General features: G+C 37.8%; 1 protein-coding gene across 5 annotated transcripts in view; it reads right to left on the bottom strand.

Moving 5' to 3' along the window:
- NR1H4 (nuclear receptor subfamily 1 group H member 4) overlaps positions 1 to 18,421 on the bottom strand; it is a 66,673-nt gene that overhangs the window by 35,852 nt on the left and 12,400 nt on the right. For 2 of the 5 annotated variants that reach the window (XM_032844303.1, XM_032844306.1), the window contains exons 2-4: positions 17,150 to 17,280; positions 16,343 to 16,464; positions 624 to 989 (exon numbers count right to left, since the gene is read on the bottom strand). In XM_032844303.1, the coding sequence (XP_032700194.1) occupies positions 624 to 989; positions 16,343 to 16,421 (445 nt within the window). In that variant the 5' untranslated portion in view covers positions 16,422 to 16,464; positions 17,150 to 17,280. Of the gene's footprint in view, positions 1 to 623; positions 990 to 7,294; positions 7,404 to 16,342; positions 16,480 to 17,149; positions 17,281 to 18,421 lie in introns of those variants that run through there. The other 3 variants (XM_032844301.1, XM_032844302.1, XM_032844304.1) reach the window with 2 other exon arrangements.

Genomic DNA, 18,421 nt, shown 5'->3' with positions numbered 1-18,421 from the left:
GGAAGCTCCACCTCTAATTATCTGTGAAGCCTTGAGGAAGTAACCCACTTTTCTCATCTATAAAATGGGAATGAAGTATTAGAACTAATAAGTTTACTATTGAGGTTTAATAAATACATCAACTAATAGAGTCTTATTCTCTTTGATCTCAGTTTTAAAAGAGATGCGTTCAACAGTTTCTCTTTCTTTTAAAAAAACAACAGGGCAGCGTGGGTGGTGTCTGATTCTTGGTTTCGACTCAGGTCGTGATCTCACAGTTGTGGGACTGAGCCCCACGTCAGACTCTCTGCTGGGCATGGAGCCTGCTTGGGGTTCTCTTTCTCCCTCTCTCTCTCTCTATCGTTTTCTCTGCTTGCTTTCTCTCTCTCTCAAAAACAAACAAAAACCCCATAATCCATTTAATTTCTTTAACCATATGTGAGGTTGTAACTAGAAAATATTTTACTTATATATAAGCTAAATACACTAAAAGGCTTTTCCTAGAGATTTATTAACAGGTAGGCAGGTAGGAATAGAAAATGGGAAGTTATCTGGAAAAAGGGAAGAATTCAGTCTGAGGGATTTCAACAACCAGTTCAAAGAGTAAAACCTCAAGGAGAGAATGGCCAACCAGAGGTGCTTACCTTTGCAGCCCTCACAGGTCAGTGCATTATAATGGTAACCAGATGCTCTGTCTCCGCAAACAACACATAATTCATCCCCTTTTATTCTCCCTGCGGATGCACTCATTCGGGCCTTTTTTGTTACAGGAATCTCTGCTACCTCAATCTCTCCTTGGTAGAGAGTCTCTGCTGGCATTCGCCTGAGTTCATATATTCCAGGAGAATACCACTCCTCGGGCTGCTGGGGATAGAAACCCAGGTTGGAATAATAGGATGACGAGGAAATCTGTGGCTGAACTTGCGGAAACGGAACATTGTTGTATTGTGAGTATGGCTCTACTTCTAGATTCTGTCCCAAAGGTCCTGCTGCTTGCTCTGTTAGTACACCTGGACAAGAATAACAAAATTGGAATTAATGTCTAAGAAAAGACAAAAATTCAACTATATAAAAATTGACAACTTCTTTACAGCAAAAAAACCCAAAAACCAAAAAACAAAAACAAAAACAAAAAAACTATAAAAAAGATTTAATGACAAATTACAAGCTCAGAAAAATATCTGCAACATAAAAGACAGACCAAAGACTCATATCACTAACAGGTAAAGAGCACTTGCAAACCAATAAGAAAAATTCAACAACCTCATGGGAGATAAAGGATATGAAAGGACAGTTTTTAGAAATACAAACAGAAAGTGTTTTATAAACATACAAAAATGCACTCACCTTTATCAACAATTAAATTTAAATTTAAATTGCAATATAAAATGACCATGTTCATCCTCAAATAAGTAAAGGTTAAAAATGCTTAATAGAACACTCTTAGAAAAACAAACATTCTTAGAGGACAATTATTCATTATCCTTCAGCATATGAAACTCAAATACTCTTTTAATGCAGACATTAGACTGCAAGGAAATTTATTTTAGAAATAGGCACGTATTTGTGTGAAAAGCTTCTGTAAAGATATCAATGTGTAGGAAAATCTGTAAAAACTATAAATCAGGAACTAATTTAAATATCCACCAATAGGAGTCTTATTAAATTGCATTATGTCCATGCACTGAAATATTATGTAGATGTGAATTTAGATCTATATGTGTTGATAAAGAAAGGTTTCTATGATATGATGTCATTTGAAAATATTAACTTATAGAATAATGTATATATTTATGTGGGTATTAAAAGAACAATGTGTGTGTGCACACACATGTGTACAAGGCAAGTTTCTGCACGATACAAAAGAAACTGGATGATGGTGACTGGAAAGTGAGATTGTTCCATTGTTTTCTGAGGTAGGAGGTTGTATGGTGTTTATGCTGTTTGTAACTTTGCCATGTAGATTAGTATTTTAATCATGATAAAACAAAGAAGGAGCTTTAAAAAAAAAAAAAGAATGCAGTGCCTGGAACTGTGAGTATGGTTCAAATTCTAGTCCTGTTACTTATTTTCTGTGTGCATCTTGGCAATTTATTTAATGTCTTTAGGGATCAAATTTCTCTTCATAAAACAGAGAATAATAGCTACCTCATTAGGTTGATGTAAGAATTAAACAAGATCATGTATGCCAAGCACTTTGCTAAATGTTTGGCACACAGAGAGTGCCAGATAAATTAGAGTTGCCATTAAAATAGTAATAATAATCATTATTCCTACTGCCGTTATTACAAAATGAGCCTTTTATCTATAAAACCTCTAGGTGTTAGAAAACTATCAGGTTGTGAAAGTGCTTCTATTTCCTAGAAACACAAACAATGACTCTTTAGAAAATAAAAATATTTAAGCTATGCAAAATGCTAAAAATTTTAACAAACATAAATAAGATATAAAAGAGTATACAAATGTGTCTGATTCTTCAAAGCATGGTCAGGCAACCCTAGCCCAAAATTCCAACTCCACCTCTGATGAACAGTGGAACTTTGGGCAAATTGCTGAACTACTGATGAGCCCAGTTTTGATGGCAGCAAGCTCGGGATGAAAATATCTATCCAGAGTTATGTTGAGGATTGAATGAGGTAATACAGATTATTCCACAGTTCTTTATGAAAGTTTCGGGGTCACATGTGTTTTGGAATTCAGAACTGATTGACTGTGTTTTAGAACAGAACACAGTGCTCTTTCTCCCTGTGTGGTCTGGGACAGAACTTGGAATCAAACACAGCAATCTTCCATGGTGAAATGTATAAATATTCATATGATGCAGAATAAGTAAATAAATAAAGGCCATTAATATCCTCCCATCCATTTGGGGTCAGGTTTTTGTCACCAGAGAAATTTGTGTCAAAACTTTGATTAAAATGTTTCATTTTTAAAGCTTTTGGAATTTAAAACTGTCCATTAGGGACTGTAGATCTACGCATCTATAGATTTGCAGTGCCCCCCAAAATTGCTGTGGTTGTTATTATTGCTACTACTACTGTCAGAAAACTCTTAGAAACTCTCTCCTAGTGCCAGGAGCTTGTATATTTGCAATTCTTCTCATAAACTCCTATGAGGTGGGTAACATTTACAAATGAGTAGCATGAGGCACAGAGAAGGGAGGCAACTTTACTCCTACATTCCTAAATAGCTGAGATTTGAACTTTGACAGTCTGACTTCAAAACCATGTGCTGAATCACTCCTCTCTGGGATAATTTCAGATGTGTGATGCTTTAAAGCATGAGAGTTCACGGTTTTCTCTTCGTCCCTCTGTATCTCAGCTGGTGAGTCCCTTCAATACCTCTGTTTGCAGGTAAGCTGCAATCAGGTATGTGAGGTGCCACATGATCCTACCTTTTCTCTTCCAGCCATTTCTCATGCTTTGAGTTACCTAATCCTTGAATCTGCATTGCAGGTTCCAGACTCAGAACCTCCCTTCCCTGCCCCCAGCTCCACTGCTTCCTGAGCCTAGAACTTTCTGCAACACAGCCATTTGCTCACAGAGCTTCATCTCACTATTCTCCACTTAATCTATCTCTAAATTTCCTTCTAACTATAGCTTCTTTTGGGATGTCTTCCCTGACTCTAGGTCCCAGGGTGTTCTGAGTTTAGTTACATGGTACTTACCTATCCTCCGCGAGCTGCCCTTTGCTCATCTCTAAAGAAAAGACTTCATGCTGGATGACCTTACAGTTCTTCTTTATATCTAAAATCTCCATAAGTGAATGACTAAAAGACTATGGGCATGAGAACTCAAGGCTTTTCTACAATGGCAAAGTGGAATATATGTGTACCAAAAGTTTGTTGAAAAGAATGTTTTCTGCATTGACCCAGAAAAAGATTGTCGAAGCACAAAGTATATACTATCTGGGAAAAAATTAACTTCCTGTCTTCTATGCCTGACTTCTCCATATAAAACCAACACTAAGTGATTATATCTGAAAGACAAAGTTTTGGCAATGGTGCTTTGTCTTATTACCACAAAATAGAAGAATATGAAATAGAATATGATTACAACAAAAAGAAGAGATAAAATATAAGCAAAATCCTGATCTATTTTATAACCAAATATGACTAAAATTTGTGGAGTGAATGGGTTTGAAAAGAACTGAAAAGCATTAAAAGCATTACTTTCACTTATACTTATTGCTGGATTTTATCCCCCAACCGATCTTACCCTGTCAATTACTGGTTCCCACCCGCAACCCCTGCAGATCCAACAAGGTAAAGCAACTTGCCTGAGGTCAAACAATTAATGACAGAAACTGGATTTTACAAAATCCAGGGAAATGTGTAATTTTTCCTCCTCACGTGACGATTCCAAGATCTCAAATCATTGTTTCAATTAAGCTAGTATTCTTATAATCAATAGATAGCATGTAGTCCCGACTAAAGTCAGATCGTGGTATCAAAATCTTATTGGTCCTTTGGAATCATTTCATGCAAAATGGAAAGCTTTCACAAAGACATTGACAATATTATATGAAAGCAAGAAAACATGGTAAGAATATGAGAATAGCACATAATATTATTAAATAATGCTTCTATCCTCAAAGCACATCCACATGTAGTATTTCAGTGTCCCCATCAAATCTCCACAGTATACAGGCAACTTATAATAAGAAGCCCAGCATGGTCAACAGCACCCAAAATAGTGGGATTAGAACAACTTCCATCGTGAATTGACTGTAAGACTTTGAACAACTGCCTAACATTTTTTCTGTTTTAATTTCTTCTATAAAATGCAACTATTAACAGCCAGCCTTGCTATCTTATAAGGTAGTTCTGAGTATAAAATAAAGTAGTTGAGGAAACGTTTTGATAAGTTGAATGTCATGAAAAGACATGTTTGTTCCCTAAAGAACCTAGCAAAATCCTGATTTTAATAGTTAACTGATAGTTAATTAGTAATTATCTTAGTCTGTTTTGATAACATAAATTATAGGATACTCCTTTCATTTATAAATATTGTATTGATACTTGCTATCTTCCAGACAATGTGTTAGGCTCTGAGGATACAAACAGTGAACAAGACAAAAGGAATACAGATACAAAAGGCCCCAGTCATTCCCTACACATGCAGGCATGTGTGTGCGTGTGTGTGTGTGTGTGTGTGTGTGTGTGTGTATAGAGATATTAAGGTCTGGGACAAAAACAAGCAAACAAATACCAGAACTCTCTGATAAAGCACAGATGTGGAAGAGCAGAGATGGGTCAACTTTAAAACATGATTTCTATAAAAGTAAATTTATTTTTACTTTAGTACAATTTAAAGTAAATAATAATATATATATATCTATAAATTTGGATTTATAAGTGCTTTTCCAGAATCAGTCTATCCCAAAGTGGGGGGATTTAGATTCCTTTATGATGGGGAATGCTCCCTGAGAGGTTAGGAAGAGTGGTTTTTTTTTTTTTTAAGATTTATGTATTTATGTATTTATATTTAGAGAGAGAGTTTAGGCACAGGTAGAGGGAGAGGAAGAGAATCTCAAGCAGACTCCCACTGAGCACAGAGGCCAATGCAGAGCTCAATCTCACGACCCTGATATCATAACCTGAGCCAAAATCAAGAGTTAGACACTTAACCAATGATCCACCCATGCGCTCCGAGGAAGAGCTTTTAAATGGGAACACACAAATGTACAGACACCTGGGAAGTCTGAGACCCCCTGCAAAGGAAAGCAAAATTCTTCTGGGTAGAGTCTCTAGCATTCAGTAGTTTCTCTAAAGGAGTACCATCTAAGGGAACTTCCTGAGGTGATGAAATATTCTATACCATCAATACGGTAGCCACTAACCATATGAGAATATGGAACACTTGAAATGTCGTTAGTGATATTGAGAAACAGAGTTTTAAGTTTTGTTTAATTTTTTAAAGATTTTATTTATTTATTTGACAGAGAGACACAGCGAGAGAGGGAATACAAGCAGAGGGAGTGGGAGAGGGAGAAGCAGGCTCCCTGCTCAGTAGGAAGCCTGATGTAGGGCTCAATCCCAGGACACTGGGATCATGACCCGAGCCAAAGGCAGACGCTTATCAACTGAGCCACCCAGCTACCCAGTTTTATTTAATTTTAAATAATTAAAATTAAAAATTACATAGCCACTTGTGGCTAGTCACTACTATATTAGACAGTACAGCTCCAAGGAGTTTGTGATGTGTTTTTATTGTTGTGGTTAGTCTGTGAACTCTTTGGGGAATATATTAGGTTATATTCCCCCCCACACACCTTTTTAAATTTCATTCCTGGTGCCTTACACAAAGCCTGATACAGTGTGCTTAATAATGCCTATTAAATGGAAATGATAGAAAGATTTGCTTTTCCTGCCTTCTAACTGATTTTGTAAATACAGTGTCAATCACTTTTAAACATATTTAAATAAAATAGTATGCTGCTAACTCTACAATCATATATTCAAAATTATAATTATTGTAAAAATTATTAGAGTTTCTCTTTTAACTGAAAATTTAAGAGGTAAGAATCTGTTTTGAAAAAATATTAAAATAGACAATATTACATGATATGGTCTATGTTTTAATAATAATCTATGTTTTACTTCAGAGAAAACAAATAGTGTAAGCCTAAAACTGAACTCTTTACTTATCTGATTTTCCATCAATTTGGGATAAATCTGCTATGAAACTAATTCAGTAAATCAGTGTTTCTCAATCTCTCTTTATTTTTCTCATCACAAGCCATAGTTTGAAATACATCTTGTATCACAACTCCTGTATACACGTAAACATATGTAGAAGTAACTGAAACAAGATTTTCACAAAATAACACTTATCCTTACTTCTTGAAGTGCACTCTGACATTTCTATGCTACTCTACTCTTATTCTATTCTATTATAAACTATTCTAACTTTTTAATGGTGGTCATAGCCACAAATAGACTTTGTGACCCACTGGGATCTGAGACGTGCCATTTTTAAAACACTGCATTAAGTACGTGCTTCAGAGTGCTTTTTCATGTGTCTACAGGTATTAATTAGAACTGCCTAGTGTTTAACTTGAGAAAAGCCTGCTAATTTTACATAATATTTAATGAACAATTTTAGGGAAAACATACTTAGATTTTATCTCAATGAGATACTCACCTCCCTAAATCCTCAAAAATCACCCTGTCCCAACTTCTCACCCCAGCCTTCTGGTTCTGACTAAGACATCTTTGACAGACACCCGTTGCTAAAATCTCAAACAAAAGCCCTCCACTTCCTCAATCCAGTTGCAGAAGTTTGGTCAAGAGCACCCATGAACAGTGTCTTACCTTTATCAGGCTTCATGTTCATCATTTCCATAATAAATCCTGATGATGCATGTCTATGGCGAGGACTACTTTGAATTGGATTTTCTAACCCCTGAAACTGCATTACCATTCTTAGCTTACTCACAGCAACTGAAAATGAGACCAGGTAAGCAGCAATAGAGGCCAGAGGTTGTGTGGTTTACTGATTAACTTCATTACAGAGCAGAATATTTGTAAATGTTTATGAGAAAAGTCCTCGATGCCAAGTTGCCTAGTAGCTGGAAACCAGTCTTTTAGCTAAATATTTTGGGGGAGCACTTTCGAGTTTTAGAACTTAATAGGTAGAGTAGATTTCTATTCAGTGGCTCTAAAAGTGGATTTGGGGTCAAGTGCCATACTCTGTGTCTTGACATTTGTTCCTATCAAAAGTCTACAGAATAATATAATTTTGTTATGTCAGAAAGCACTGAAGCATAATGCTTAACAGTACAAGACCAAATGATCTGGGTTTATATTCAATGTTAGTGGAATTGTGTTCCCCAACCACCCCCCAAATTGGTATGTTGAAGTTCTAACCCCCAGACCTCAGCATGTGACATTATTTGGAGAGAGGGTTTTTATAGAGGTAGTCAAGTTAAAATATTCATGAGGATGGTCCCTAATCCCATATAACTGGTCTCCTAATACAAATGGGAAATGTAGACACTGAGATAGGCAGACATAAAGAGAAGACACTATGAAGAGATAAAGGGAAAAGGCAGTCATCTATAAGCCAAGAATAGACCCCAAGACAAGGAATAGACCCTTACCCCACAGCCTTCAGAAGGAATCAACATGCTAACCATTTGGTTTTGGACTTCTTTCTAGCCTCAAGAACAGTGAAACAATCCATTTCTGTTCTTTTTTTTTTTTTTAGATTTTATTTATTATTTATTTGACAGACAAAGATCACAAGTAGGCAGAGAGGCAGGCAGAGAGAGAAGAAGGGAAGCAGGCTCCCTGCTGAGCAGAGAGCCTGATGCGAGGCTGGATCCCAGGACTCTGGCCTGAGCTGAAGGCAGATGCTTTAATCCACTGAGCCACCCAGGCACCCAATCCATTCCTGTTCTTTAAGCCACCCAGTCTGGTCCTTCATTACAGCCTCCTTAACAAACTAATACTTCCAGACTCCCTTGGTACTCACTAGCTATGGATGTGGACAAATTACTGAACCATTTTATTTCTCCATTTCCTCACCTGTAAAATGGGGCTGATAACCATACAACCTCACAGAGTTACAATGAGCATTAAATAAGATAATATTTAATAAAATGCTTAGCACAATAGATGGCTACCCACCGTCACTACATTAATGTTATGATTACTCAGCTTTGGACTCAGGTTGTAGGGTGGCTTACTTACTGAGTAGGAATAATTCTACAGCATAATCTGTGGATATCAAGTTGTGACTGTTGGCTATTTTTTGGAAGAAAGGGTTTTAAAATAGGATTCGGTAGGCCCAGGGTTAAGCTCACACTTAATGCAGCCAGACACCTTGTATAACCTTAGGCCAGTCTCAGGTTCTGTGGGCCTCATTTGTCTACATCAACAGATGGTAAAACATAGATAATAGTTCTTGCGCTATTTCCCCTCATAGATGTGTTGTGAAGATAAAAAGACAATAAATATGAGAGCAGTTTGAAAGGCAAAAGTGATCTGTATAAATGCAATCATCCTTGCCAAGACATTTCTACAGCCTTCACACTTTTACAAGTGGTTCCATATGCATTACATCATTTGATCCTACTTTTATCCTCTGAGGAAGGTATTATTTATGATGCCCCCTATCTTCTACCATATTTTACAGACTCCACAAGGCAACTCAATGACACTAAGTGATTTGTCTAAAGTCACACAGCTAGTAAGGCATTAAGTTAGGACTTTAACCCAGGTCTTCTGACTCAAACCCCGTGGTTGAAGCACTAAGGCACACTTGCCCTCATTGCCAAGAAAGAGGAAAAGAGTGATGGTCCATGGTTATTTTTTGGTTTGGATTGTCAAATCAAGGCTTACCGTTTGCAAAGATATTCTCAATCCTCAGTCTACTTCTGACCTCATTGTCTTCTCACAACCCCAGAGCTATCCTTGCCTTAAGAGGATCATGAGTGAGAGAGCTACCCAGAGGATATAAACCAGGATAAACTATCTATGAGTTTTCCATTTTATTTTTTAAAGATTTTATTTATCTATTTGATGGAGAGAGAGAGACCACAAGCAGGGTGAGCAGCAGGCAGAGGAAGAGAGAGAAGCAGGTTCCTCACTGAGCAAGGGGCCCAATGTGTGGCTCAATCCCAGGACCCTGGGATCATGACCGGAGCTGAAGGCAGACACTTAACCAACTGAGCTACCCAGTCGCCCTAATAAATCTTTTTTTGTTTGTTTTAAAGGAATTCTCTACTGACTTTCTCAATGGCCAAACAAATGGACCTCTTGTCCTCAGAAATTGCTATACTAACAAGGAAACGAGTAGGACAATTTAGCTGATCTAGGAAACTGTCGTTCCTGAGTAAAATTCACGCAGGATATTCTCATAAGATGGACTGGACACCTTTGCTTCTCTCTCAGTGACGCCCAACAGCCTCATGCTTTTTTTTTCTAAAAATACATTTTCCTCTGCCATTCTGTGCACTGAAATAATAGCTACTAGTCATATATGGCTACTTAAATGTAAATTAATTTAAACAAATTAGAATAAATTCCTTAGTTATGCTGGTTTTATTTTAAGAGTTTGATAGCCACATGTGGATAGTGGTTATAGCATTTCGGACAAAGTGGATCTAGAATATTCCATCATCATGGAAAGTTCTGTTGGTCCTATGCCTATGGTACTTGGGAGCAATATGAATGATGCATCATTCGTGGTAAGTGGGAGCATCAGCTATGAAGCCATGAAAAAAGGGAAGTCCCAGAGCAAATATTGGCAATGCTCTTCTGAAAACTATCCTTGAGAAGTTGGCCAATAGACTTTGAGTAATGTAATATTATTGGAAAGACTTTTTCCACAGAGAAGATTAAGAAGAGTGTTCTATTTGCCTGGATCCTTAACCATCTAATTCTAATTGCTTGTCTTGATTATATTTTGGATGCCACTTATACCTACAGAACCTTAAGCAGATTATTAAACATTGTTAACTTTCCACTTTCTCACCAGTAGAAGGAGAATAATAATGTTATGTAGCTCATAAGAGTGTTGCGAGAATTAATATCAATGGCAGATAGTTATGGCACACTTATGATGTGCTAGGCATTCTTCTGAGAACTTGATTAAATAAAGCAAGTCACTCGTGTCAAGTTGAGGAATTTGTCCAAGACCATGTACCAGTAAATGACAGAGATAGACTTGAATGCAGGAAATCTGCTAACAAGTCTAAAATGTGCTTAAGCATGATATCTGACTATTTCCTGAAGCACTCAAGAAATAGTAGTTGTTACCATTGTCACAATTTTTTTTATCCCTGTAGATGTATAAATTTGCAATCTGATTTTATGGTCAACCTTTCTCAGCTTGGTTAAAATGTTTAGTTTTTAAAGCTTTTGGAATTTAGAACTCTCCATTGAGATCTGTTTCTTAGTCTGCAAGATTGAGAGCAAGGACCTGGATGGTATTATCCACCAGCTGGCCAGTTGTCTAAAATTCTTCATCTCTCTCCAGCCTTTTCCAAACTATTCATGCCTTATCAAAAGAAGCAGTAGTCCATTTTGTCATAAGTTCTCTGTCCATAGTTCTTTACCTTCTTCCATTTCTTAACTCCACTAACAAGGGTTACCAGATCTGAGATTCCTGGGAGAACAAAAACCAACCCATAGTGAATTAATAAGAATCTTATATATTGCATAAATCTGTGGAAAAGATGTGGGTAAGAAACAATATTTAAATTATGCTAAAACATAGCTCCCATTTTGTCTGAGCCAACGGTATCCTTCCATCTTCTGGAAACTTTTGTTTGTGATTTACCCATTAGAACAGAAATACATTCACTTGAGTTGAACCCAGTGAGAGAAACCCAGTGACTTCAGATACATGAAGTCAAATTCAGAAATATTCCACAAAACTGCATCTAAAGACCTTTAATTGTATTTTAAAACATCTAGCTGATTTTGTAACATCTGAAAGATTCTTTCAATTTAAGCAAAAGACATGAACAAGAATCATATTCCAAAGTGAGTATCTTCTAATAAAAATAAAGCTTTACTCAGAGAAAACAGGCATCAGTAGCTGAGAGAAGCACAAAGTAATGAAAAAATAGCTAAAGGAAAGGGATTATGGGAGATAGGCCTCCTACCACTTGCTGGGCTTCATTCAGAATGGGTCTTGGGAAAGACTATTAGATACCCTAATAAAAAAGAATATAAAACTATGGATTCCACAGCTATTGTTAGCAATGCCATAATACCAAGATGAGATAGAGTATGTGTTTCCTTTCTTAGGGCATCCGCACATTTATTTCCATACTGTCAGGTTTTGTTGGCTCCAGGAAGATTCTTTGCATTCAACAATGTTAAAATAAATAGAACTTCCTTCCCTTAATGGGTAGAGTGGTGTTTGTCATTTCAACAATATTAGTAGCAACAACTACATTGCAAACTCTGGATTAATTATGTTATGTGATGCCTTCAGAGCACTTTCCCGGACAGTCATTCAATTCTCCCAACAAGCTGTGACATGTCATCATTATCCCTGTTTACAAAGGACAAAACTAAACTTCGGAGTGTCTCCATAGCCTCCAAGACTATTTCTTTCAATTTCATTGCTTATTTCCACTCACATTCAGTGAACTTTTCCCAATATCATTGAGCTAAAAGAACCAGGACTCATTGTACTGGGAACGATAGATACGGGAGCATAAGACAGTACTTTCTATTGCTTATTCTGTGCTATTGTTAGAATGCTTTCCTATTAGTCTGAAATTCTGTGATTTTTTGAGTTCTTAAAGCACAATTTGCTAAAAGAATACATGGGTTGTATTTAACATACCATCTCCTACCCTATTCGCCATACCAAACCATAGGAAGCTATGGACTTTGCCATTATTACCTTTTATTATGCACTAATTGCATAAAGGCCCTGCCTTCTTCACTCATCAGGCAACTCTTTCTCAATTCACTAAATTAATCTTTGACCAAGCTTCCTGGCTTGCAGGATGTCCCAAAGGAAAAGAGACTTATCTCTTTTGGGTCACCATGTCCTTCCATGCCGAGTCCTGTGTGTGGATTGAGTTACCAATGAGCTAGATTCCCATCTGAGTTTGTCAGGGACGTGTGACAGCAGAATAAATTAAAGGACCTCACAAGGTCATTCCAGCCTCTTCTCTACAACTCCATTTGGTCTAGGCTTCTTTCCTTTTTTTCTGCAAATAGCAGCCTAAGAAACAGAACTATAGAGCAAATCTGTACCACCCTCCTCAAAATCTTAGCCTTCCTTTGAATACTTAAACTGATTTTGGGGAAAATCCCATTTATAGTGTGTGGCAAACCCCTCTGGTGGCAGTGTCACATCCTTCAGCCCACTCCTCATTTCAGCTGTAGCCACAGCAAATGATCACACCTGAGTTCAGACTCACCTCATATTCAGTCTGTCATTTCAGGAGCATGCCACACATCTTTTTGCTTTCTGCCCAGAACTTCTCCAACATCACAAGAGACCACTTGGCCTGATTCCACTGGGAGTAATAGAAGCACAACCCAGAAGTGCTGGAGAGCTTATGTCTTCAGGGGTGATCTTCAACCTGTTACTAACTGCCCCAGTCCCTGGTCCCTCGGAAGACAATTCTCTGTGCTACTCCCAGGGGTGTCAGGTTCCCTCATCCACAGCAGTGACCCTCATAATTCATCTTGTCTTGGTTTTCCTCTTTCCCTGTCTCATGACCCCAGTCTTTGGCTTCCACTATTCACAATCAGCTTTCACGTAGATTACCTGCATACAAGTCCCTACTTCGGGCTCTTCTCTTCGGGGTTACCATTTACACCTGTGGAGCTGCTTCCCCTTCACCTTAAGCAAAGCCTTCAGCGAGTGAGGGGTTCATAGCCATCTGTGGAAGACACTGAAAGTCCTCACTCCCAGAGGTCATCACTGTCTCCAGTTCCCATTAGTGAGGTCATCACTGTCTCCAGTGCCCATTAGTGAGTGCTCATCAGTATTTGCAGAATAATCTTTATATCACCTTCCTAATGTCCCAACACGGGGATTTCATTATGGCCCTTATAATCACCTGCAGGGAGGAGAGCCATACCCAAGGCCACCTTAAAAGTCACATCGTGTGCCAGATGAGTACCAATGAGTCCAAGTCACCACTTTCTGACACGACTGTAGCAATTTATGGACTCAAACGTTAAAACTATACAGTGGTTCCAGAATATGTAGTCTAATAATCTCCCATTACCCATACTAGTTGGGAATACAAGGGTCCAATGAGAATACAAGGTCCAGAGCCCATTCTCTAGACCATTTCAACTGCCCTAAATAAAAATGAAAAGACAAGGAAGTCCATTCCAGACTTTGAGCTTTTTCATTTACTATTTCCTCCACCTAGAATGTTCTCCTTGGCTTCTTGCCTTTCAGTCTGAGCTCAGTTGTCAACTCCTCAGAGGCATTTCCCAACCACAGAAGTTAGAGCAACCCCATCCTTCCAGTTACTCTGGTATCACCCTGTCTTGTTGTTTTTATAGCACTCACCACTACCTGATGTTATTTTGTTTATTTATTTATTTATTTGCATGTTTATTGTGAGTCTACCCTCCACTAGGATTTTGCCTATCTTACTCCCTGCTTTCTTTCAATGCCTAGTATATAGCTGGTACTCAACTTTTGGGTGGAAGAAATGATAGCTATCCATATTCTCTACCATCAGCCTCACTTTTCTTTGTTGTAACGACTGATAGCTGTTATTCATTACACAGACCATTAGAAAAGAATTCCACTCTCCAGCTAGTTGGGCCCATGGGTTAACACTTGCGAATCTCTGGTGTATCTCAAGATCCAGGAGTGGTGAGTTGGGTACTGCCAGTTACTCATCCATGAGCCACAATGTTTTCCCTAGTGCTCTGCATCCTAAGCTCAGGGTGGGAAGCCGAAAGAATCCGTCAGTGTCATCAGGACACAAAAGAAGATGAGGAGGAGGAATAAAGAAATTAAAATGCAAGTCTTTATCCACCCCTTTGGCATACGTTTAGCTCAGGTTAGTTAAGCAGAGTGAGATCAAGGGCCTGGGAGGAAAGAGATGTAATAATAAGCTTAGAGCTAGCTCTAGAACTTAATAGAAAAGGAAAAGGTGCCCCCATGGCCACACCAGATACTGGTGGACCAGAAGAGAAGACCAGATGAATATTTGAGAAAACTGCTCCAGCCAGGAATAACAGCTGTGCTTATAGCATGTGCAGCCTGTGCTCTCAGGAATCTTAAATGACAGTGTTAGGAAATAAGATGAGAATATGGTCTAGCAAAGGAGAGCTAAAGGAAAAGCAACACTGGAGGCATGAGTCACAGTGCTTCCTTAAGCAATCATTCCCAGATGCTTCTAACTTGACAGCACTCCCACAATTTTGCTCTCTCTGTTCACATCTTTTTCACTTCATGGCTGATGAGGTTAGCCTTCAATCTAACGTGCTTGCTTGGGGATCCTACCACGTAGTCATAAAATTTCAGTGAGGTGAAAAAATAATCTTATGTGAAATTTTCCTTAGTTTATGATATGCACTTACAGTTCTAATTATCCTGAGTTCTGATTAGTAGACAAGAATTATGAAGATGTCCATGCACTGTTTATTTTAGGAACTAATAGAAGGGTAGACCAGAAGCAAATAATCAAGTAGCCAGCCATAGAGGTAGGGCTCATTGGCCTTGAATGCATGCACATGGAAGAAATAAGACAAGTATGTCTGACAACTGGCATTTCATAAAAAATAATAGTGCCTTAGGTCTCTCTGAGAGTTATTCATAAATAACTCTTTTTTTTCTCTAAACCTCTTTTCTCCTTCCCTTTTATTATTTATTACTTGATTCTTATTTATCAAATGCAAACTAAGGTTAATAAAATATGGTCACTGCCTTTAAATGTTCATATACTGCATGGGGCAGGTAGATATGTAAATAGGTAATACAAATAAAAGAACTCTCCTTGGAAATGACCCTCTAAACCACTGTACACTAATATTCTAATGAGTAGTAAATAATAGCATAAGCTATTAATTAATCTCTTTCAAGGATGTCTGCAACCAAATAGGGGATCATCCCTTCAAACAGTGAATTTTGTGGAATTTCAAATGTTTGCATTTTCACTATCATAGTCTACCATGTTCCATGCATTAATGGAGAGTAGGAGAGTAGAAAACTGGGAGCATCTAAGTCTCCCAGCAGGGCTATTGTACAAAAGGGAAGTATTTTATAAGTGGCAGGCGGCTTCCCTACCCCATCCCAAATATTGCTGCTGTTGAGTTTGCTGGTGTTCCCAATTAAAACTCTTTATAATGACATTTTTTTCATAAATGCATAAAGCAAAGCAATATATCATTTTATGGTATCATCTAGTTACAGATCTACTGAAAACAACCTAGAACAGTTTGTCCTCAATCCAATTTAAATGACTAATCATGACACTATGCCATATATCCCCCAGCATGAGATGAATAGTGGAAACTATAATCTAAGTAATCTCAGCTTTTTATAGGTATAATATTAAACCATAAGAAGCACGATTTCATACTTTAGTACATGCTATAATACTATCAGAATTAGCCTGTAACAGGAATTCATTTCTACTCTCATGTCTGTTAATTATCTAGCCTCATGGCCTTGGGCTAGTCACAAAGCTCTCGGTCTTGCAGTCCTCATCTATAAAAAAGAAGACCATTAGGTTCAATAAATCCAAGGTCTGATCTACCTCTAATCTGGCATAGTACCTAAAGTTTACTGAGTACTTGGGAGGAACAAAAACATTTGCCAGTCTCTGTTGGATTCATCATCTAGACATTCCCCCCCATATTTCCAAGTTGCCTTTGTTTTTTATTTAAATTCAAGTGAACTTGACAACTTACCAAATAAATTGTCAGAAAGAGAAAATTCTTCTGTGACAGGTAAGTGGGAGTGTTCGATGAGATTCATTTTTGATCCCATCCAAATTGTTCTATTGGAGAGAACGCCCCTTCGTTATGGTGGTCTTCAAAAAAAAAAAAAAAAAAAACTCTGAAAGACAAATCAATAAGTAGAGAGTTTGAGGAGGGATTGGCAGTGTAGATAGTTGAGAGAGAGAAAGAGAGAGGGATGGAACAAAAACTTACACACAAAATAGCATATAGATACCTTTGTAGACATTTTGCCATAGCCTTTCAGTACATATCTGCTTTCAATATTTATCATTTTTACACCTCATTTGGACTCACAAATTCCCAGGATATGTGCCTTCAAAAGAGAGACTCTAACGTCTGGGAAAACACCATATGTTTTCATTTAAATTTCAGCACTTGAGAAATTTGGGCAAGATTTGATGACATTTTGGTTATCTCTTTATTTCTTTTACAAGTAGAAAAAATAGAAAGAAATAGAAAGTCATGGACAAAAATGTGATAAATCAATGACTTATTATCTTAAACCTTATTCCAAAGTTGAGCAGGTATTTACAAAGACACAAAAGTGATTTAAGACAACTTCCTTCTGGAATCTTCTTGAGTAGGCACTATGTCGGCAAATCAAAAATTCAGAAAGTGTTGTCTCAGAATCTTAATTTTTGCTTTTGTCATAAAATTTCAGAGGCTTGCATTTTCACTCTCAGGGTCTCCCATGGTTTATATTTATGTGAGCTAAAATAAAGTTATGGTAAAAAGAAAAATAATGGTAGATCTCACCAAAGTGTCTGAAGTTTCATCCTGAGGAAATGTCCAGAATGAATCCAAGAGCCCAAGAGAATCAATGTCTACTTTTAGTTTTATTTTTAGGTCTTCTTTTCCTCGTGCCTTCCAATATTTCTCCCACTTTCCTGCAGAGGTAATTTAAAAGGTCAAGTAATGAAAACTTGTGTTATCAGAATCTCTTTTCCAATGCTGTTTTCCAAGGATGATATTCAAACCTCTTTATCTTGTCTCCACCAAGAAATCATTTTGTTTACAAATAAGTAACTATATTTGCTATTCAGGAAGATAATATAGGAGTTCTGTTGAGCAAATATTTATTTCTTTAGACTGTCCCTGCTACTTATGTCTTTATTTATTTTTCTTTCACTCATCAGAATGTTCCAGTTCAAGCAAAGGTGAGATTCAGATACACTGGGCTACGGGTAAGGTAGTCTACCAGACTATGCTGCTGCCTTCATTCCATTATTCATGCTTTCAAAAAACATTTATTGAGAACTTATTCGGCACTAAATTCTGGGCTGGATCTTTGGAGATAAAGCAGTGAAAGGAAAAAGAAATGTCTATGACTGATGATATCAAGCTTAATAAAGAAAAGAGACATTAAAAATAATCATGGGGGGGCCGCCTGCGTGGCTCAGTGGATTAAGCCTCTGCCTTCAGCTCAGGTCATGATCTCAGGGTCCTGGGATCAAGCCCTGCATTGGGCTCTCTGCTCAGCAGGAAGCCTGCTTCCTCCTCTCTCTCTCTTTGCCGGCCTCTCTGCCTACTTGTGATCTCTGTCAAATAAATAAAATCTTAAAAAAAAAAAAATCACAGGGGGGTGTCTGGGTGGCTCAGTAGGTTAAGGCCTCTTTTAGCTTGGGTCATGATCCCAGGGTCCTGGGATCAAGCCCCACGTCGGGCTATCTGTTCAGCAGGGAGCCTGCTTCCCCCTCTCTCTCTGCCTGCCTCTCTGCCTACTTGTGATCTCTCTGTCAAATAAATAAATAAAATCTTTAAAAAAAATTTTTAAAAATCACATGTATACACAGATGATTACAGATTGTCATTACAATGACCCCAAGATTAAGGCCCTAATAGAGAGGTTTTAGTGTGAAAAGGAGTCAAGATAGGGAAAAAGCTGATGAAGGATGTGGTTTCAAGGGCAGTTTCTAAAGACGGTCAAGACTAGGGCACATCTGAGTTGATGAGAAGACACTAGAGAGGGGGTGGTTGAAGACACAAGAAAGAGAACCTCCTGCTATAGGATACAAACCATGCCCACTA

The sequence above is a fragment of the Lontra canadensis genome, unplaced genomic scaffold, assembly GCF_010015895.1.
Source record: "Lontra canadensis isolate GAN:19392208 unplaced genomic scaffold, GSC_riverotter_1.0 scaffold150, whole genome shotgun sequence".
NCBI lineage: Eukaryota > Metazoa > Chordata > Mammalia > Carnivora > Mustelidae > Lontra > Lontra canadensis.
The sequence above is the reverse complement of the archived record's forward strand: the minus strand, read 5'-3'. Positions and strand labels throughout refer to the sequence as shown.